General features: G+C 47.7%; 1 protein-coding gene across 1 annotated transcript in view; it reads left to right on the top strand.

Annotated features, from left to right (window-relative positions):
* The window catches only part of LOC311323025 (transmembrane protein 132D-like), a gene marked incomplete at both ends in the record, with an annotated part of 78,274 nt that extends 62,384 nt beyond the window's left edge, over positions 1–15,890 (top strand). Inside the window, 5 exons of the mRNA XM_084455155.1 lie at positions 2,966–3,109; positions 6,655–6,860; positions 9,327–9,612; positions 12,732–12,923; positions 14,793–15,890. Of these exons, the coding sequence (XP_084311281.1) occupies positions 2,966–3,109; positions 6,655–6,860; positions 9,327–9,612; positions 12,732–12,923; positions 14,793–15,890 (1,926 nt within the window). The remainder of the gene's footprint in view (positions 1–2,965; positions 3,110–6,654; positions 6,861–9,326; positions 9,613–12,731; positions 12,924–14,792) is intronic.
* Between the last annotated feature and the right edge of the window lie 6,610 nt (positions 15,891–22,500).

Raw genomic sequence — 22,500 nt, 5'->3', positions numbered from 1 at the left:
AGAGGACACGTGGATCGCTTAGGCTAATCGTATTTCTGTCTGGGGACGGGTGTGTTTACTAGCTGTTGGGCTGGAGAGGGGGGCCTGTTGCCATGAATAAGGCATGCACCCATACGGCTCCTCTCAACCCCGGGAGCGAAGCACGCGGCTGGGCTCGGCCGGGGAGGGACGACGGGGTATCGCGGAAGCGGAGCCTGGTTCTCATGCCACCCACATCACTCCCGCTGTCGCCTCAAATCTCACTTAATTTCCCAATCCAAGGCCAGAGGGGGCAGAGGAGATTGGCCCCCCGTGCAGAGCAGAATGCTAACCGAGAACCCGGAGTAAACACACACTGGGAACCATGCATTTTATCAAATAAAATGAAATAAGAGCCATCCGCCGTGCTCGTTGAGTCGTGGAAACACACACACACGCGCACGCACGCACCTGTAGCAGAGGTTGTTGGGAATGACGTTCAGTGTGTGATGAGTAGCCCTGGCTGTGACTGAAGCACCACACATTGTCCCTGTAGAGTGGGCAATTTATTTTTGATTACGGTACAAGCAACCTCTTCGGACTCAGAGCCCTTCTGGCAAAGGACACCATGAAAGAGACACGTGTTTATGTTCAGAACGGCCGAGCAGAGCTGAAGAGCCACCGGTCGTAGCACTCTTTAGGCCTGCAATTATTACATGTTGTCAAACTGTGATTTTATGACGTAATCGCAGTTATTTTGGCGAACCGCGAATATGCATTTTTCCCCCAAAAAAGCTAACGTTAGCACTACAGTGTAGCATTTGATAACGGCTGCAGTTCCAGACAGTGGCTGTTGTGTATGATGGCTAGGAGTAAGCTAGCTCACTAACATAGCTAGCAAGGGACTAAACCAAACCAGAGGCTTTGGTCTGGAAGCATGCTGGGACTCAACCTCTCTTCTCTCTCTCTCTCTCTCTCTCTCTCTCTCTCTCTCTCTCTCTCTCTCTCTCTCACTCACTCAAATTATTGGCCTTTACAGTAAGTCCTCTGCTCAACGTAATTATTTTTTTTAATTACCAATTATATTGTTAATCATCATCTTCTTCGTGCGGGTTAGATGTTATCCTCTCCCCCCCCGGGCTCGGGGCAGAGGGGCTATCCTTTTACCACCCCGAGCCTGGGTGAGGGGGTCACCCAGGCTATATATCCGGGCACACCGCCAGGAGCCATGTCACCGTTTCGTCATCCACAACCGTCAGGCCGCGCATTCCGTTGGGTGGCCGATATATCGGACAGTCCCGGATGACGTGGTCTGCGGTTTGTTCCTCGGCGCCACACTCGCACGCCGCACAGGATACCAAGCGCCGGAGGCGATTAAGCCTCACCCACGCCGGTCTGGGTAAGTCCATCCCGGGAGGGGAAGGACCGGCGGCCGGGATGAAATCATGTTAATCATGATTATTTCTGAGACAATTAATTGTTTAGCAAAATGTGTAATCGTTACAGCCCCACTCGGGATGTCTCCCATCTCTGTCAAGAGGAGCTATAGGCAATATGAATAATCTGGATGAACTGGTGGAGGTGGACAACACCTAAGGCTTCATTTAGGCTGGAAACCTTGAACAAGGCTGTCATCATTCATTTACAGAGCCCCCGAATCAGTATGTTTGACTTAAAAACATCTCCTTTAACAAAAAGTGAAGGAGGTTTCTCAGAACTTTGTATATTTCCGAGATTTTAATTTAATAGAGAGTGTGAGAAAGCCAACTGCTTCCTCTCTTCCAATTTCAACAAATGCTTACCAAGGCTAGAAGCCACATCTGGGGATGATGAATTATTATTTTGACAGTGAATCAAACATTGTGGATAAACACTTGTGACAGAATGTCTGCTCTGTGTTTGCACACCAGAACTCCTAATCCGACTCCCATTAACATGGTTCTGGACTCCAGAGGAGAGAATATCTGACGGTTCTTTCATGGCTAGATTGGCGGAGTCTGTCAAATGAATTTGATAGAAATAATCCGAGGCTTGAGTTCCGAGAGGTGAGGAAAGTACCGCGCAATCTCATCCCATCCCCTTGGTTGTTGTTAGAGCAAGACAATCTTCGTTTTCGTAATGAGCTTGAAATTCCATTAGCCGGTGCACACTGTTAAATAATGTTATCTGTTTAGCTGGGAAGGAGCAGACAGGAGAGAGAGGAGAGGAGAGAGGTGGAAATTACAAAGGGAACAGAAAGACGTCAGAACCTGTCTGGAGACTACTTTCGCCTCGGCTTTTCGCAGGTTTAGGCCCCCTAACGGCTTTCAGCGGAGCTAAGCTGTGATGAGCGGCGCAGCTCTGTGCTACCGTGCTCACAGCTAAGTGTAGCTTGGGGATTATGGGACCTTGTCTTAATTGATCTAACTGCATTGTTTGAGACGCGCCATCTTCGCAGGTATCTCATTAACACACTCTGCACCAGGTCTTGTAATTGAGGATGTATAGTCTAACTTTTCTAATGAAGACACACAGAATATCTGGGGAGGAAATGAAAACCAATTCCAGACTATGATGATTGATGACAAGTCACTAAATGAATTAGGATTGACTAAACGAGACCGGACATTGGTAACGATGATACGTTTAGAGCGTGTGGTGATCCCCAGTGACACTTGACTTAAATAACTGCCATTTGGGTTGACTTACATTATGACAAACATTGATCTTCAGTACTGTTGTTGTGGCTTACTGTATGTACTGTACTGTTAGTATTTTGGGCCTATAGGTGACCTCTCTCTTCCTTTCTCTCGCTCCCTCTCTCTCCTCTCTCCCTCCTCTCTCTCTCTCCCTCTCTCTCTCCCTCTCTCTCTCTCTCTCTCTCCCTCCTCTCTCTCTCTTCCTCTCTCTCTCTCTCTCTCTCCCTCTCTCTCTCCCTCTCTCTCTCTCTCTCTCTCTCTCCCTCCTCTCTCTCTCTTCCTCTCTCTCTCTCTCTCTCCCTCTCTCTCTCCATTCCTTCCTCTCTCAGGATACAGAGATCCTCAACACGGCCGTTCTCACTGGACGTACGGTTGCCGTGCCAGTGAAGGTGGTTACCGTGGGAACAGACAGCTCCGTGACAGATGTGACTGAATCGGTGGAGTGCAGGTCGACAGATGAGGCAGTGGTCAAGGTGAGTGTGACTCACATAACCCCCCCCCCCACACACACACACACACACACACATAATGTATACAGTGCATACTAGTAGAGAGGTCATTTGGGCAGATACTATACATGCATATTTCCCTGTGGGACAATTAAGTATATCGTATTATACAAGAAATTATTTTACAAGAAATGTCATTCTATTCCTTATGACATATGGCAGGTTTTGCCATGATTTTAATCCCTTAACAGTCTCTGTAGGCACACAGTAAGATAAAGAGGTAATCTCAAGGGATAGCTGTGTGTATGTGTGTGTGTGTGTGTGTGTGTGTGTGTGTGTGTGTGTGTGTGTGTGTGTGTGTGTGTGTGTGTGTGTGTGCGTGCGTGCATATGTATCTGTGTGTGCGTGTGTGTGTGTGTGTGTGTGTGTGTGTGTGTGTAGAGGTATGAGTGTGTAGAAGCAGTTGCCATCTGCTTAGGGTTTTGATACTTTAAATACCATCTTCACTTTAATTGGTTAATATAAACACCTTGATTAGTGCAAGCAGCACATCCCACTGTCTGTCAGTCATGGATTGCTTACAAGATTGTTTAAAACCTCTGGAGTCGGTACTAGTTCAGTGTTCCTTCGAAAAACTACAACCAGTGATAAAGCTGGAGAGCCTCGACACTTCCTAACACTGCGAGCCGGCATCGGCGTACGTGAAATGCTAGATGGGATTTGCTCTGATGTGTTGGTATTGTTAGCAGCTCTAGGCACCCTGGGAAGCATCGGCCGTTCTGAGTTGTCAGACCAGAGGGAGGAGAGAAAGTGAGAGATTCTGTTCGCTGATCATCATTTCCCTTCTTCGCCTCCCCTGCCCTGCCTGTTCCCTTTCAGCTCTCTTTAACACCACACGCTCATCAGTTCATAGTCAGATGGGGGGAAAGACCTCAAGAGATGTGTGTGTGTGTGTGTGTGTGTGTGTGTGTGTGTGTGTGTGTGTGTGTGTGTGTGTGTGTGTGTGTGTGTGTGTGTGTGTGCGTGCAGTATGAGATGGTGTACGTGAGAGGCCGACCGCTCTCCCTGTGGGTTTAATTATGGAACGAGTGCCTCACACTGTGATGTATTTATCCGGCTGTGATGTACCTCCTCTCCCCCGTTTGAGGGTTTGGGAACCGGCCATCATGTCTTCTTCCTCTCCCCTCCTCCCTCTCAAGACAAGACAACTCAGATATGAAACGTTTCAGCCAGCGTTGATGAGGGGCTGGCTCCTCCCTCGCTCCTCCACTTCTCCCCTGACTGTTGGCTCTGGAGTGTGGAGCCACAGCAGCGGCCAACCATGATTACACCCAGAGTGGATTCTGAAGACCGTTCCACGCTCACTTAGAGGTCATGCCAGCTTAACCCTAACCGAGTAGTCGGGGAGGAGGGACAACGCTAACTAATGATATCTACTGCTTAGAGAACACGAACACTGATTGAAGAGTCCTCCCGGTGTCTTTGTTCTCTGCTAAAACGCTTTGAAGATGCTTTGAATCGCTCTGGTAGTTTTTGGATACTCCTGCTATGTGACGGACGAACGAACGAATAAACGAACGAACGAAATAACACACGCGACTGAAAATATACCCTGCTGGGCAGAGACAATAATTTTTTTGAAGCAAATACATACAACAATATAAAATACATAACATTTAACATAACATGAAAATGTTCCACATCGTTCAGTATTTGTGGAGGATTTATGTAGATGTCAACTTGGACTGAAAAAACGAACAAATAAACAACCAAACAAAAACTAAATTAAGGATGTTTTAACCATATGAGTCTGATCATAACAAGGAAACACTTTACGATTGGTCTAGACCGACCATAACAAGGAAACACTTTACGATTGGTCTAGACCGATCATAACAAGGGAACACTTTACGATTGGTCTAGAATAATGTCATTCTATCACAAGAGTAGAATGAGTGTCGAAGCCTACCTGACATACAGTATTCACCATGGCCAAGTGACATTTAAGAGCGTGCTTTGATGATGATGACTAGTGCTGTATTTCTCAGTTCAACAATGAGAGCTGTTGACAGAAGCCGACAGATGTAGAGGAAGCACTGAACATAATGCAGAGAGAGAGATGGAGAGAGAGAGAGAGAGAGAGAGAGAGAGAGAGAGAGAGAGAGGTAGGGGCTCGATGAGAACTGAGGTCGATTCACTCTGAATTGATTCTTTTTAAAAGACAAGCACATCAATGCTGTGGAGATTAGGACATTGGAGGGTGTGTGTGTTTGTGTGTGTGTGTGTGTGTGTGTGCGTGTTTGTTGTGTTGGGAAGGATACTTAGTACTCCAACAGTGATTAAATGTTTGACTGCTTGAGCACACACATACGCGCACACACACACACACATACACACAAACGTACAACAGTTAGAGTGAACATCCTTCCCAACACACACACATGCACACACACACACTCAGGAAAAAAGTAATGCCTTCCCAATACATACAGTACACACACACACACACACAACACAGAGAAGAACAAAGGAAAAAAGAAATACTTTTTTTTTTTTTTAAGGTCAGAAGAGGATGTAACAGACATGAACAGAGTTCACTGGATGTGGAGGTTAAGTGTTCTGAGACATAAAGGCTTCTCATGACAGGATGTAACGAGCCAGGAGGAGCCGGCGATGTCAGGGGTTCCGAGGAGTGGGTGGTCTGTCTGACACATCGTCTGTGGAGAAAAAAAAAGACATCAGGCTGCAGCTTCTGTAGATAAGGCAGATGAGAGCGACTACAGTAGCTAGTACAGTAATTGCATGTCAGTACTGTAGGCGTAGCAGTATGCTGAAATGAACAGGGATGCCAATCTTTATTAGAATGTAAAGCTTCAAGTGAATTGGGGGGGGGGGGGGGGCTGTCCCCACAGAACCGGGACAGTCTATTAAATATGGAGATGCTGAAATGAATTCAGTCCTTCCAGGCAAGGGGCATGGGCAGACACGCCTGATCAAGCAGATGTGCTAAGATGCTAATCACAATAGTTGATGTGTCTTAGATGCTCCTTGGAAACTCTGACATGGTATTCTTTCCCTCTGGTCTACTGGCCAACACATCTGAGAGCATTTGGGAGCTGATTGGAGGAGACATTATATTGTTTTTATACAACAGCACTGCATTGTTGTTATTTTTTTATTTTTTTTTTAAAGCTGGGTTTGTGGTGTTCAATTTCGCTAAATAGCATTGCTTTCAGCCATCCGCAATCCAAAATTCTCCATTGTTTACCGTTGCTATAGGCAGCTGACAGCATTTGCGGAGTGATACCTTTACCGGTGATTTGCCCGTTGGTATACAGTGGTTATTGGCATGGCTCCGAAGCGTCTTCTCTTGGCCAATCACAATGTGCGGTCACAACTAGCTGTTGTATAATAAAATATAGTACTTATTCTTTTCATTCATTCAGTCTTTACATTTCTCACCTCCTCTCTCTGTCAGGTGTCGGAGCGCTGCAATTATGTTTTGCAGCTAATACTGCCCTTCTCTCTCTCTCTCTCTCTCTCTCTCTCTCTCTCTCTCTCTCTCTCAGGTGTCGGAGCGCTGCGATTACGTTTATGTGAACGGAAAGGAGACAAGAGGGAAGATGCGGATGCTGCTCAACTTCACCTACAGCTATCTGAGCGCCCAGCTGGAGATGAGCGTGTGGATGCCCCGCCTGCCCCTGCTCATCGACGTGGGAGACCCCGAGCTCAGCCAGATCAAGGGCTGGAGGGTGCCGGTGGCCGCCGGCAACAGGTGTGGGCACCATCATCTGCCAAAGTGTACCAGTCATAGTCATAAAATACATAACAAAGTTTACCAGTCATAAAATACATAACAAAAAGACAGTGGGCACAGACATGTAAAAAAAAATAACAGTGGGGTGCATACCCAGGCAAAGACACTATTAAAGAACGCCACTTTGAAATTACTTTTTCTTTTTCCATCGTCACGTCTGTCTGTGACTTACATGATCATCAGGTTCATGCCTGAATCCTGAACACTCACAGTTTCTCAAGACTGAAGATCTCCTTGATTAGTCTGTCGAGAGTAAGCAATGGGAAGCTGATTGGAAGAGTCAACCAGGTTTATGTGCTTTCAAAGCCTACGTTTACTCTGATCTGTTTTTGGTGGTGGTATGTCTCCACATGCACAAATTCAACTTGACACACAAACTGATGTTAGATTAACACCAAAATATACTTTAAAGGTGACCCCCCGAAAAAATAACACAAAAAATCAGTTTTAATGTCCAGCAAGCAATAGAAATAGTTCATATACGAATAAAGTTAAAGTTTGTGACGAAGAAGGGTTAGTAGGAGAAGAATTATGAAATAATGAATTTAACTGCACAACAGCCTAACGTTTTGTTGATGTTTGTGTTTGCTTGTGAGCTCGTCGGCATTGGAAATGAGGGAAACCTCAATTGCCCCACGAGTTTAAATAAAGGTTTGAAATGAAATGAAATGAAATGAAATGAAATGAAAGGTTTTAAAAAGTCTTTAAAAAAGTTTCCACCCATTCACACTCCAAGTACACTCCGAGTATTCAAGCTAAAACTGGGTCAGCAGATGTTTCGAAAGTCTCTGCTTTTGGGGCTCAAAAAAGGCCAGAGTAGTGTGGAACGCGGGGCCTAAACGTGGTAAAAGTTATGCATTTTAAACTAAACTGTATTAGCGTAAACGTAGCCAATGACTGGCTGATTAGGGGACAGCTTCGCCATCAGCAGTGGAAAAGGAAAGTAAGATTCGTCTTTGTGCAAGTCTTCTCTTCAGCTGATCTGTACCATCTGGCACATAGCAGAAGAAAATGCAACCTTGCAACCTGAGCTATGTCCGACCGATTTTTTCTGGAGTCTCTTCACACAGTTTCATCACTCACCTCTCAGGCCACCGGGTGGCGCTCTGACATGCGCACCTCTGCTGACATGCACTCTGCCTAGAAGCCCCTGGGACGATCTACTACGGTTAGAGGGAATAGGAAACGAGAGTCAGACGCGATGTGTGTGTGTGTTTGTGTGTGTGCGGACGCGCGCCGCGTTTGTGTGTGTGTGTGTGCAAGGGCGTGTGTGTGAAAGCAAGCTCATTACACTTTGAAACCTGACACATGTCCTGGCCGACACCCTGTGCCCCGTGTTTCTGTTCTGCGCCGTAAATGTCACCTCGGTTCAGGCTGTCGCCCGCAGGGCGGGGGGACGAGGGACGAGGGACGCGGGGGGGGGGGGGGGGGGGGGTCAGCATTAAGCCAGTCAGCTCAGAGCTCAGTCAGCTCCACCGTGTTAACCTGCCAGACTGCCTTTCTGCCTGGACCATGCCTCATTACACTAATGGAAGCTGTCACTTTTACTTCCCTCCCCCCTCTGGACACCTGGTCTGGCCTGGAGCAGAGAGAGAGAGAGAGAGAGAGAGAGAGAGAGACAGGGAGAGAAGAAAAGGGAGATTGCATTGTTGTTGGGGGGGGGTGGACGAGATATAGAAGGTGGAGTTGGAATGAGCGAATAATTTGAATGAGAAAGGACCAGAAGGTTGCGAAAAAGAGGTACTCTGAGAGAAAGAGAGTGAGAGAGAGAGAGAGAGAGAGAGATAGAGAGCTGACTAGCGATGGAGCGATAGAGCAAATGGAGAGCAGAGGGTCGGTGGGGGTGGGGGTAGGGGGGGGGGGGTTAATGGCAGTAGGACCTGTGTTTACGCTCTGTCACAGTGGGTGAATTTTACAGCAGGTGAAGATCAGGGTGGCTGGCTCTATCTGTCTGTCACTACAGCCAGGACTGGGGGACTGGAGGGTCTGGAGGACTGAGGTTTGGAGGAGAGGGGGTGGAGGACTGAGGGTTGGAGGAGAGGGAGTGGAGGACTGGGAGATGGAGGACTGAGGGATGGAGGAGTGGGGGGTGGAGGAGTGGGGGTTGGAGGATGGAGGAAACACGGGGAGAACATGCAAACTCCGCACAGAAAGGCCCGGAGACCTTCTTGCTGTGAGGCCGTGTGGCACCTGAGCGATTTTGGGGTTCGGCGTCTTACTCAAGGACACTTCGGCACACTGCCGGGAGCTGGGATCGAACCGGGGACCTTTGCGATGCCCAGCCGGCCGCTGTGGATTGTAATAAACAACGAATTACGTCTGAGATCCAGTGACACCTGTTGGAGTAACATTACAGTAACGGGGTTTAGTAATAACACGTTCTCCGTGTTTCTATTGTGCTTCTAATGTGCACCTCTCCTCCAGACCTGAACGAGTGGGCGAGTACGACGGCATGGAGGGGGACGACGAGAGGGCGCATGGAGGCTGCGCGCCACAGTACCAGAGCACCACGGTGCACGTGCTTACCCACTTCGTAGCGGACGGCCCGGAGGAGGGGCAGGGCCAACAGGACTTCCTGCTGGGCAGCGATTGGCAGGTGGACGTGACGGAGCTGGTCCGGGATTGGCTGAGGGTGGAGGATCAGCAGGTGGCTCGCCTCCTGCCGGGGCAGGTTCTGATTGGCCAGAGCAGCGGTACCACCAAGCTACAGGTGAGAGAGAATACATTACAGTCATTTAGACGCTTTTATCCAAAGCGACTTACAGTAATTGCATTTAACGTCGGTAGTCAGTGCACTACTACGACTATTTGCAATATCAGACAATAATATTAGGAGTACATACATGGGTAATTGGAGAGAGGAGGAGGAGAGATAGAGAGAAAGGAGTGGAGGGAACAGGAACCCAGATAGCAAGCGGATGTGTAATAATTCTGGGCCATATATGGGCCGGAACTAGGCCACAAGGGCCAGATCTGGCCTGTATATGGCCCAGATCCGCTTGCTATCTGGGAAAGGTAAAGATGTGATTGTTATTGTGTGTGTGAGTGAATGACAGTTGGGAGGGACAGTTGACTAGCGGGTGGGGGGGGGGCGGGTTATGGTTGAGGAAAGGCAGCACCATTTATCTCTTTACCGCACAAACACTTTAGCCAATCAACAGCAGCCAGAACAGCATGAATGTGTTGCACAACCAATAAAGGCACTCGGGTCTCAGAGGGTGTGTAGTTTCACACACACACACACACAAACACACACACTTTCCAGTTTATATAATTACTGACACCAGGCCTTTGTAGGGGAACAGAACATCAGGTACCCACTTAATATGCGGTAAAACACCATCGATTTGGTGTTTAACACAACACACACACACACACACACTTTCAAGATACAGACCACAATCTGAGCCTTGGACTTGTATCTGCTACTTATTGAATGTTTGTGTGTGTGTGTGTGTGTGTGTGTGTGTGTGTGTGTGTGTGTGTGTGTGTGTGTGTGTGTGTGTGTGTGTGTGTGTGTGTGTGTGAGAGAGAGAGAGAGAGAGAGAGAGAGAGAAAGAGAGAGAGAGAGAGATACATACACACACACACACACACACACAGACACACGTACACATGCACACACACCCACACACACATGGACACACACACAGACACACAAGCCCAGACAGACCGACAGACACACACACACACACACACACACACACACACACACACACACACACACACACACACACACACAGATAAACACTGCATCCTCAAAGGAGTATTGACAATACTGTTAGAAAGCTGTGAGGTTTTGTTTGGTAGCGAAATAGCCTCTCACTTCAGTGAAGTGATCTTATATCTAGCTACAAACAAGAGGACATTCAATAGGCTGGGATTAAATCCAGATATAAAACACCAGCATTCACTGAAACAGATGGGGTCTCAGAACCAAAGGGATTCTGGGGCAGGGAGGAGTGCATGGCAGACAAATCAAACGCACCCATGTGTCCCCCTACCCTGAACTTTGCACTGGAGCTAAATTAATAAATCACTTTTTCAGACAAACCATATTATTATATGGGGAAAATAGTTTCTTCCTCAACCTCGATCGCCCGCATGAGAACTGTTGTGGAGAAAGCTAATTACAGTTAAGAAAGCAGCTGTCCTAGCTTAGGCGTATTATGGTGCTGATATCCACTGTAATCAACATCGTACTACAGCAATTCCAACAGCCCTCATCATCCTCCTCCAGGAGAACCAGTGCATACAGAGCAGAGCTAGCTCTCCCAAATTTTCCTCTAGCTGGTCTCTATCCTAAACAGGAAACATGGCTTCGCTACGTTCGTCCACCAAAGGTCGAACTTGGACTCTCGCGGACCAATCCCCGATTCGGAGATTGAGTGGTTGCGCGTGGACGTTGGCTGGCTTCAAAATTCGTCAACGTCTACAAGCCTCCGCCCCTCGCGAATCACACCAGCGTGTCTCCCAGTCTTCCCTCACCCCTGTCTCTGTATGCGTAGAGCAGGGAGGGCCTGGACAGATGAGGTAGTGATCTGGACTGACAGTTATCTATAGCGGGGTAAACACCAACGCCGGGGCGAGACACGGAGGGGTCTCAGGCCTAACGTGAGCGGATGTGAGCGCGTCCCATCTTTTCACTCCTGGTTATATGCTAGTCATCTCCAACACTGGGGGAGGAGGGGGAGCTGTCTGTCTGGAGGCTTGTAGTGTGTAGTGTGTAGTGGGTGTGTGTGTGTGTGTGTGTGTGTGTGTGTGTGTGTGTGTAGTGTGTAGTGGGTGTGTGTGTGTGTGTGTGTCTGGTATCACTGTATGTGTGTATGATGAGGAACAAACATAATATTCTCTACTGATTGCTGTGTTTTTGCTGGGCTTCTCCATTCATAGAAATTCACGTGTGTGTGTATGTGTGTGTGTGTGTGTGTGTGTGTGTGTGTGTGTGTGTGTGTCTGGTATCACTGTATGTGTGTATGATGAGGAACAAACATAATATTCTCTACTGATTGCTGTGTTTTTGCTGGGCTTCTCCATTCATAGAAATTCACGTGTGTGTGTGTGTGTGTGTGTGTGTGTGTGTGTGTGTGTGTGTGTGTGTGTTCAAGTTCAAGTAGATGTATTTATATTACTGGGTACAGGTATAATGCACGGTGAAATGTGTAAAGTACTTGAGAGCTTCTCCAAACGTAGTGGCTCACTCACGAGTGTGTGTGCGTGTGTGTGTTTGTGTGTGTGTGTGTGTGTGTGTGTGTGTACAGGTACGTGTTTGTGTGTGTTCAAGTTCAAGTAGATTTATTTATCATACAGGGTATAGGTATAATGCACAGTGAAATGTGTACAGTACTTGAGCGCTTCTCCATACATAGTGGCTCACTCACGAGTATTTGTGTGTGTGTGTGTGTTGACTCTAACGTGTGTGTGTGTGTGTGTGTTGACTCTAATGAGTGTGTGTGTGTGTGTGTGTGTGTGTGTTGACTCTAACGTGTGTGTGTGTTGACTCTAATGTGTGTGTGCGTGTGTGTGTGTGTGTGTGTGTTGACTCTAACGTGTGTGTGTGTGTGTTGACTCTAACATGTGTGTGTGTGTGTGTGTGTTGACTCTAACGTGTGTGTGTGTGTTGACTCTAACATGTGTGTGTGTGTGTGTGTGTGTGTGTTGACTCTAACGTGTGTGTGTGTTCACTCTAACATGTGTGTGTGATTTGACTCTAACATGTGTGTGCATGTGTGTGCGTGTGTGCGTGTGTGCGTGTGTGCGTGTGTGCGTGTGTGCGTGTGTGTGTGTGTGTGTGTGTGTGTGTGTGTGTGTGTGTGTGGCGTGCTGCAGGTGCTGTCCCCTCTGTCGTCCTCCTTCCTGGCAGAGAGGACCATCAGGGTGCTGGAGGACAAAGTGAGTGTAACAGAGTTGGGGGTGCAGCTGGTCTCTGGCCTCTCTCTGACCCTTCAGCTCAGCCTGGGGAGCAACAGGGCCATCGTCGCCACGGCTACCACACAGGAAGTCATGACCAGCCCAAAACAGGTACAGTTGCGTACTTCACCTTAAACAATATCCTGCCTCTTTTTTTTTCTCTCTCGGAAAACAATGGGATTGATCGTTATGAGAAGGCAGGAAGAAATGAGAAGACATTTACTAATGGAATTTAGGAAGATATTGGTGAATGAGGCCCATTTGACTGTAATTGGCTGCGTTTACATGGACAGTTTAATTCGCTTTTCATTCGGAATGAAAGCCCAATCCTATTAAAAGTGATCATGTAAACACCTAAATCGGAATGAAAATGGCCAATGCGATTGAGAATCTAATCCGATGTAAATGGCTGGTGTAGTCCGATTCTCAATCTGATTGAAATCACATTTCATACATATATTTATACCCTTAATCGTATTAAAATTAATTCCGGTCTTTCTGCGCAAACTTGTTTCCTTGCCCTTCTGGTGCGATTACATACACAATGGCAGCCCCAAAGAGCAAGAGATGGTCCCGAGCGGAAACCTTATTTCTAATATCTACTTTGGAAGATATAAAAATAATAACACGAGTGGAAGGTCGAAAATATAAGAACACAGAGATTTATCAAACGGTTGCTGAAAAAATGCAAGAAGATGGGTTTGTGGACAGAGACGCCAAATAAGTTCACAACCGCTGGAAAACCCTCAAACAAGAGTACAACATGAATGAATACAAACGTATTCATTCAAATGTAAACGTAAACATGTAGATGTCCAATCAGAAGCCTTCCCAGCCCCAAACCTTACGCGGATCCGAATAAATGCGATTAAAAGTGTCTCCCATGTAAACCCTCATTCGGAATGACTATTTCCCATGTAAATCTGCAGGAAAAAACTTTCATTCGGAATGATTTCATTTGGATTATTTCATTCCAAATGAAAAGACATTGTGTAACCGCAGCCGTTGACATCTCATCTTCATAGTGGGTATGACTTGTTTATCCAACTGCAAAGAGAATGTAATTGCTTGATCTCATCTGTTTGAAGATTCTAATCGTCTCTCTCTCTCTCCTTGAACCATTTGGAGTAAGCGCAGTGCATTGTGGTAGTTGTAGGTTTCTTCCGTTTGAGCAAAAAAATCATGTTCTGTCTTTTCTCTTGCCATAAGGCACAAATTGCAAAAACTGACATTTCTACTATATAGGTGACCCAATTTCAATTGACCTTTGGATTCCGAGCGGTGAAGTACTCCTTTAACATGCATAGGATTTTAGACATAACATGCATTTTTTTAGACACCTCGGTGCTTACAACAATACAATAGTGGACAAGTGCAAGGACAGGACAGGACAGGACAGGACAGGACAGGACAGGACAGGACAGGACAGTGCACGACAGGACTCGTAAAGTGCAGTGATCCAAACGTAGTGCAAAAAAGTAGCAGTGCAATTGGACTACAAAAAAGTTGATGCAGTAGTCAGTTTAGTGCAAACATTTCCGGGGGCGGGGGAGAGAGTCAGAGGGGAGCCATGATGATAAGGTTGATGGCCGTGGAGAAAAAACTGCTCCAGTGTCAAACAGTTTTAGTCTTTAACGACCGCAGCCCCCTGCCAGAGGGGGGCGGTGTGAAGAGGCCATCGCTCGGGTGGGAGGGGTCGGGATTGATCGATCTTTTTGGCCCGCTTCAACACCCTGGAGTGGTGCAGGGCCTGGAGGGAGGGCGGGGCCTGGAGGGAGGGCAGGTCACAGTATGTATTTTTTTTCGGTCTTGGCCCATGGACTAGCAGGGTTGTCTAGAGTTCACCCTCTAGTTTTGTGGGGATTAATACATTGATGTGTGTGTGTGTGTGTGTGTGTGTGTGTGTGTGTGTGTGTGTGTGTGTGTGTGTGTGTGTGTGTGTGTGTGTGTGTGTGTGTGTGTGTGTGTGTGTGTGTCCAGGAGTCTCTCATCAGTGCCTGGCTGCAGTTCAGCGACGGCTCGATGACCCCCCTGGACCACTACGACCCCGCCCACTTCGTCCTCACCGCCGTCTCCCTGGACGAGCAGGTGGTGGAGGTACGCCGCGGCACGTCATGGAAATGGCCGGTCATCGTGGCCAAGGGCGAGGGTCAGGGCCTTCTGGTGCGCATGGAGATGACGTCGTCGGAGGCGTGCCAGAGGGGTAAACGCCGCAGCATCCTGGCCGCCGGGGTGGGCGCCGTCCGCGTCCGTTTCGGCCGCCCCGAAGAGACGTACGGTCGCGGCGGCGACCGGCGGCCCCCGCGGCCGGACCGCCCCTACCGCCCCTACGGCGGCTCCATCTCCGACGTGGACGCCGGCGGTGGCATCGTGAGCCGGGGCGCCGCCACCGTCAAGACCCCCGTGTCCGCGAGAGGCGGCGGTGGCGTGCCGGGGGAGTTCTCGGAGTACCCTGTGCAGGCGGAGCTGCCGGGAGGTCGCGGCGGCGCCGACGAGGACCTGCTGACGTCCCGACGCGGCCTGACCGACCTGGAGATCGGCATGTACGCCCTGCTGGGGGTCTTCTGCCTGGCCATCATGGTCTTCCTCATCAACTGCATCTCCTACGCGTACAAGTACCGCAGCAAGCAGCTGCCCCTGGAGAACCCCGAGGCCGCCTCCCACGCCCACGACTGGGTGTGGCTGGGCCAGGAGGTGGGGCTACTGGACGGCCCCCAGGGCCTTTGTCTGCAGCAGCAACAGCAGGGGGAGGAGCTTGGCAGCACCCTGGAGGAGGGCAGCCAGCTGCTCAACGGAGGAGGAGGAGCCAAGGGCGGAGCCTGCACAGGGGGCGGAGCAGGGGGACGGGACCATAAGAACGAGTCGCTCAACTCGCCCACCACCAGGAGGAAGAGGGTGAAGTTCACCACCTTCGCCAATATCAAACCCAGTAACGGGTGTCCGGGGCTGAGCCCGTCGGGGCTGGCGCACGCCAGCGAGATCAAGTGGGTTTGCCCGGACATCGAGCTCGGGGACTCGCAGGAGCTACGGAACTACATGGAGCGCTTGAGCGAGAACGCCACAAAGAGCCTGCCGTGAACGGGGTGGCGTGTGTGGGGGTTGTTTTTTTTTGGGGGGGAGGGGGGGGGGACAAAAAGATAGAAACACACCCGAATGGAAGATGAAGAGGGAAAAGTGAATGGTGTGTTGGTGCGGGGGGGGGGGGAGGGTGAGGGGGGGGGGGGGGGGGCTACCATGACAACAGGAGGGTTCTGCTGTTGAGTTTCCATGGAAACTGACAGAAGGAATGCTGGATCAGAAATGCATTGGAATCTTGGAATTCATATGACACCGCCATATGTGGCCAATCAGTTTGATCAAACGCTCATTAATTAAGATGTCTGGTCCTCATCATCTTTTTAAAACAATTTCATTCGCATTGTATACGTGGAATCCTCTTCAAGCAGTTAATAGATTCTAATATTCGAAGTGCTCAGAGCTGTACATTTTGAGATGTACAGTATAATACAAGTGCACAGAGACTGATTTGCAGTTATGTACAATAACATTTTTTGCAAGGTGTTCTGTATTTTTGTACACGTCTGTCCTCCTCCCTGCTTTTCCCATCAGTTCTCCAGAGACCGATGGCACGCATGTCCCCGAGGACGTCACGCCAGCGTCCGTCTGATCTGAACCCTGTCCAGCCATCTTGAAATACAAAGTGATCATTCTGCCGGTACCCGTTCTGAGACACTCAGCTACCTTACAAAGCCGCAGTGGGAACGTTGAATATTGTTATGGTTCTTATCTTAATAATAGAAGACATCACTAGTGTTTTCTTGTAATCTGTCATATTCGTTATTCCGTTGTCAACTTCTCACTGTTGTTCATATGAGCTTGACCGTTGGTCACGTTGGGTCTCTCACCAGCTGTACATAAAAGCTCCTGACCTCAGCAGGTCCATCCTAATGCTACCTAGAGTTGTTGGTTTGCGTCCACAGAAAATCTCAATCTCATTCTGTGTTCAAAGGGACGGTAGCGGCTACTGAATGGTCATGCACTTTGTAATTACACTGAGCCATCGAGATCAACATGCAGTAAGGTAAATATTATGATGGCCAGTGATAGATCGGATCAGCTAATCATAGGGATGCACTCAACACCCTCCTGCCCAATGACCTTTGTGTCCAGGCCCATTCCCATCAAATAGACCCATCCTGTTCCTGGCATCTCCATGTTATTTATTTATTTTATTTTATTTTTTTTGCAGAGCATGGCCTCTGAATTGATTAAAATGGAAGGTGACACTTCTCTATCCGGCTTCTGTTTGAATCATTTCTCTGCTGGTCTCATTTATCTCTGGATCTGTGCAATAAGCAGATTCAAAACACATTCAAAACACATCCCTTCTTCCAAAAACAGAGAGAGAGAGAGAGAGAGAGAGAGAGACAGACAGACAGACAGACAGACAGACACCTTTTATAGTTGTTTTTCAACATCATAGTTACGAAACCCACTGTATTTGGGACATTTATACTAGTTTAGAATCCACTTGTATTCTAGATGGGCTTTCAGACTCCTATCTCCTAAGCTCCAGTGCATTAAAAGGTCGTTTGTACTGCCCCTAGACAATGAATATCTCTCTCTGCCCCGAATAACATGACACACTCCCCTTTGTGAAAGGGCAAGCTAATTAATGATGACTGGGATGAGTTTTACTACATGTTAATGTGACATTTTCTATGCAGCCCATCAAGCTAAATGATTGTACCCATTTAACAACCCCAGATGCCAATGAAGCTGGAATTAAGCAGCAGTCATGAGGGGAGACCCGAGAGGACCAATCCACATCCTCGGATTAGCGGCCTAGCAGACACAGGAAGAACTGGGCGGGGGAATAATTGCAATATTCATTCTATGGGAAAACCTTTTTAGCTTCTGCATTTTAAAGTTTTCAATTTGTGTGTGTGTGTGTGGAAGGGGGGGGGGTATTTTGGTTGAAGAAATGCTGTAATACCCTATAAAGGCATGAGGAACTGTACGAGTAAACGAGTGAGGTGGGAATAAATGAGTTTGCAGGACTAATGAGAAGAGCGGAGTGATGGAATGTGAAAAGGCATATGTTTCTTGTAAGTCAGCTGGTGAAGGAGAGAGAGAGAGATGGCTGGCCCGGCCTGTTGTGTCTCTTTCTGCTGCTCCTGCGTTTTCTCTATTGATCCCAGGCTCTATGTTTAATGAAAACACCAGAACAGATTAAACTCCCCATTTCGCCATCCCACACTTTCCTAGAATGTGTGTGTCTGTTTGTGTGTTTGGTATGTGTGTGTTTGGTATGTGTGTTTGTATACAGTATGTGTGTGTGTGAAATCGAGAGACAGAGTCATATATCATGATAAATGATTCTTGCTCTCATGTTTCGTTTTTCCCTGATTATATTGCATTTCTATCAGTGGCAGGATTGATGTTGGATGCCACAAGCACCAAATGTGAGTTGGAGTTGGCAAGGCCTTTCAGAATTTCCATTGCCTGTTAGTATGTGTTTGCGTGTGTGTGTGTGAGTATGTACGTGTACTGTATGTGTGTGTGAGCGAGAGAGGGGTGATTTATGGCGTGAGCCAGTGTAATTAAAGCAGCTGTGACTGTGGTATTGTTTCCACATCCACTGACATTGAATCATGCAGCCAGGGTCAGGTTGGCCAAAAACAAAGTAGACGCACAGATAAGAGTGGCCTTTCAGAGAACGTTTTCAACCCCAGCTCTCATAGACCAGGACTCTGAGACTACAGCTCTGAGCACCTTACTCTCTGATAGACCAGGGCTCTGAGACTACTAGTACAGCTCTGAGCACCTTACTCTCTGATAGACCAGGGCTCTGAGACTAGTACAGCTCTGAGCATCTTACTCTCTGATAGACCAGGGCTCCTACTAGTACAGCTCTGAGCATCTTACTCTCTGATAGACCAGGGCTCTGAGACTACTAGTACAGCTCTGAGCACCTTACTCTCTGATAGACCAGAGCTATGAGACTACTAGTACAGCTCTGAGCACCTTACTCTCTGATAGACCAGAGCTCTGAGACTACAGCTCTGAGCACCTTACTCTCTGATAGACCAGGGCTCTGAGACTACTAGTACAGCTCTGAGCACCTTACTCTCTGATAGACCAGGGCTATGAGACTAGTACAGCTCTGAGCACCTTACTCTCTGATAGACCAGGGCTCTGAGACTACTAGGACAGCTCTGAGCACCTTACTCTCTGATAGACCAGAGCTATGAGACTACTAGTACAGCTCTGAGCACCTTACTCTCTGATAGACCAGGGCTATGAGACTACAGCTCTCTGCTGAAAGCGAAGAGAGCCCTGAAAAACACTGAGCAAGATGAGCAATGCGTCACATCCTTTTTAGATGCAAGTGGTTCATCACTCAAATCCCCTTGGTGACGGCCTTATTGAGATTTCTAATTGAGATACTGCTGCTAATGCCCCCCCCCCCCTCTCCCCCTCCCGTTAGTAGAGGACGAGAATTGGGTCTGTTTTATTTTCGGGTTCTCCTTTCCATATTGGGTGGTATTTCTTTATTTAGGTCTGTGTTTTCAAGAGCCTTCTGGGAATAGTCGCTCCAGGCACCGATGGCGATATAATGACTTCTTGCTGTAACTCAGTCTGGCACTTGAGTCCCATCCAACGCTACGAGTAATGCCGACACAGCTGAAACCAAGCTGCTGCCAGTCACAGGAAAGCAGGATGATTGTCGGTATTTGTTGGCTAGCTTTCAGACAAGAGATCCGCTGGTTTGTTTTCCGTACGTATCCAGCGACTGTTTAAGGATTCGCTTCCAGTCGCTGTTGTATCGGTCTCTGTCTCTGTGACTGTCGAGTTGGTGCTAGACCTCACAGCGCTCCTTGCCCCGTGTGATTGTGCGTCTCCTGTGCACGTAGGCCTACAACAGCCTGGCACACCATGATAACACACTGTCAGCCATGATAACATCCTGTCAGCAGATTCTCTAGCTAGCCAAGCGGTCCAACAGTGTACTGTACACATCTAACACAACATTATTTTACTAGGATTACATTTTAATGCTCTGAACACTTATTATTGTTTATGGAATTTTACTTTTTCTACAAACTAATTTGACGCAACGGTGTGTCAGTGATCAAATTAATATTTTTTTTGTTTTAAATATATTTTTTAGGGCTTTTCAGCTTGTTGTAGGACAGTGTAGAGAGACAGGAAACGTGGGAGAGAGAGAGGGGAGGACATGCGGCACAGGACCCGAGCCGGGAATTGAACCCCGGTCCGCCGCGCGAAGGACTAGCGCCTTCATATGGTGCGCACCTTACCCAGTGAGCTACCCAGGTGCCCCATGATCAAATGAATATTGTAGTCTTTGATCAGATATGGTATGTGGTGTGGGGACTAGCTAGCGGTAATAGCACAATGGAAAAAGAAGTCAATATTAAAGAGAAACGTCGGTGATGTGTGTGTGTGTGTGTGTGTGTGTGTGTGTGTGTGTGTGTGTGTGTGTGTGTGTGTGTGTGTGTGTGTGTGTGTGTGCGTGTGTGGATAGGGGAGATATATCTTCTGGTATTGGGCAGCTTACCTCCATGTCGAACATCCGTGGCCACAAACAAGGCCTGGGATAAAGCTTTTATCTGCAGTTCAAAGAGGCAGCAGAGCAGATCTAAGTGTGATTGAAACCACGGCAGAGGAGCAGACAGAGAGAGAGAGGGATCTAGCGGAGGAGGAGCCAGGCAGAGAGGAAGGAACGGGCTGAATGCTTGAACACCCGTATCGCTTGAACACCCGGTCCTCCTGTGAAGCTGGGCGGATGTGAAAAGTCTTCAAGAAGAAGAAGAAGTCTTTATTTGTCACATAGAACTTGACACCAACACACACGTGCAATGGGCAACACATAGAAACACACCCACACACACACATCATCTGGTGAAATGAATTTTCTCATGTGCTGTCCTTCCTCCAAGAGCCAGAAGCAATGGGCTCCTGCAGGGGCCGAGCCCAGGGGCCAATCTAAGAGCTCTCTCCAATCCTGGTCAGCTGGTCTTGCTGTGAGGCGAGCCAGGCACTGTTCCACCTATAGTGAGGAACTCTGCTGGGTTCTCTGGCGGAATATCCTTATTAAAACAGTATTTCATCTAGACTTAACTCACCCCGTCCCTTTAACATGGGCTTTTTTTGATGACTTCAAAAATTCTTATCTTGTACAGTGCCTCAAGTGATCCAACTGTATCTCTTATCCAAGTAATATCTCTGATAGAAATGTCCTACTATCAGGCTACCTACTGTACATGCTTGCCCAAAGGCTGTCGATTTCTATGGGCACATTCTCATTCTCTAGAGGTTAGACGAGTTTGGGTCGGCTGTGTAATGAGAATACAGTCTATCTGTTACAGATCATTTAGCACAGGGGTTCTCAATCTTTTGTAACTTAAAGCCTACTTTTGATTGTTAAAAAAATTCAGAGGACCACCTTCTAAAATACATGAGAAAAAACATACAGGAACGTGACAAAAAAAGAAGACAAAATTAACTGGGCTGTAAATATGTGTCTTAATATGTGCTTAATATGTAGGCTACACTTGTCAGCTGTAATGACCAAAATACATCTTGTGCTTACCCAGCCTCAGTGAGACACTGGGGCTTCTGGGACATAATGACATCACGTGGTGGTGGGATGGGTGAGAGGTTGACATGCGGAGCAGCATTCAAAGTTGCTTTGAGTTTGTTACTTGCCTTTTGATTTTGTGACCGTCACAAAAACACATAAACACAAAGAGGTGGCGGTGAAAGGCAACAGAAATGTGATTTGCTCATTTTCTAACTATTTGGCAGAAGCCTCCACTACCTCCGCGGACCACTTGATGGCGCTCCGCTGACCACCAGTGGGCTGCAGACCGCTGGTTGAGAATGTCTGATTTAGCAGACACTTTCATCCTACATGATTACAGTAAGTACCTTGCTCAAGGGCACAATGGTAGGCAATGATTGGCAAGTGGCCAGGCTCAGTCTTGAATCAGCGACCTTTTGGTCACAGGTCAGATGTAACCACTGGGCTGCCTACCTAGTGGTATCGCCTCCACTATCCCTTTCATCTAGCCCCGTCTGTATGTTCACGCTCCATGGGCAATATAGCTCGAATACTTACCTCTCCTCCCAGATAGCAAGCGGATCTGGGCCATATACAGGCCAGATGTGGCCCTTGTGGCTTAGTTCCGGCCCATATATGGCCCAGAATCATTACACATCCGCTTGCTATCTGGGCTGCCTATCCTGACAGTGATATAGACTGCAGGTAGATCGGTACTTTAATCCCAGAGGGGAAATTGCACTGTTACACCAGCCACATTCAAGGGACAGACAGATATTTTGACAGCCACTCAAAAGAGAGCGCCGTTTTAAATCACTTAATTATGCGCTCCACCCGAGGGCCTGCATTTTCTTTATCACTCTGTGACAACAAGCAGCTCGGGGGGGAAAAAAATAAAATAAAAGCATTACAACTCTTAATTTAGCCGCAGCAGAAAATGTCTCTCGGTGTTAAATGTTCTGTGTAAAAAGAAAAAGAAAAGAAAAGGCATGGGAATCAGTTGATGTGTGTCAGGGGGGGAGAGGTGCCCCTGCTCTGCCAAACCTAATTTTACTTCAACTCAAAGACCTGTGATTTATCAAATTACAGCCTGTAGCAGGG

The sequence above is a fragment of the Borostomias antarcticus genome (genome assembly GCF_949987555.1).
Source record: "Borostomias antarcticus genome assembly, chromosome: 2".
Lineage (NCBI taxonomy): Eukaryota > Metazoa > Chordata > Actinopteri > Stomiiformes > Stomiidae > Borostomias > Borostomias antarcticus.
The sequence above is the reverse complement of the archived record's forward strand: the minus strand, read 5'-3'. Positions and strand labels throughout refer to the sequence as shown.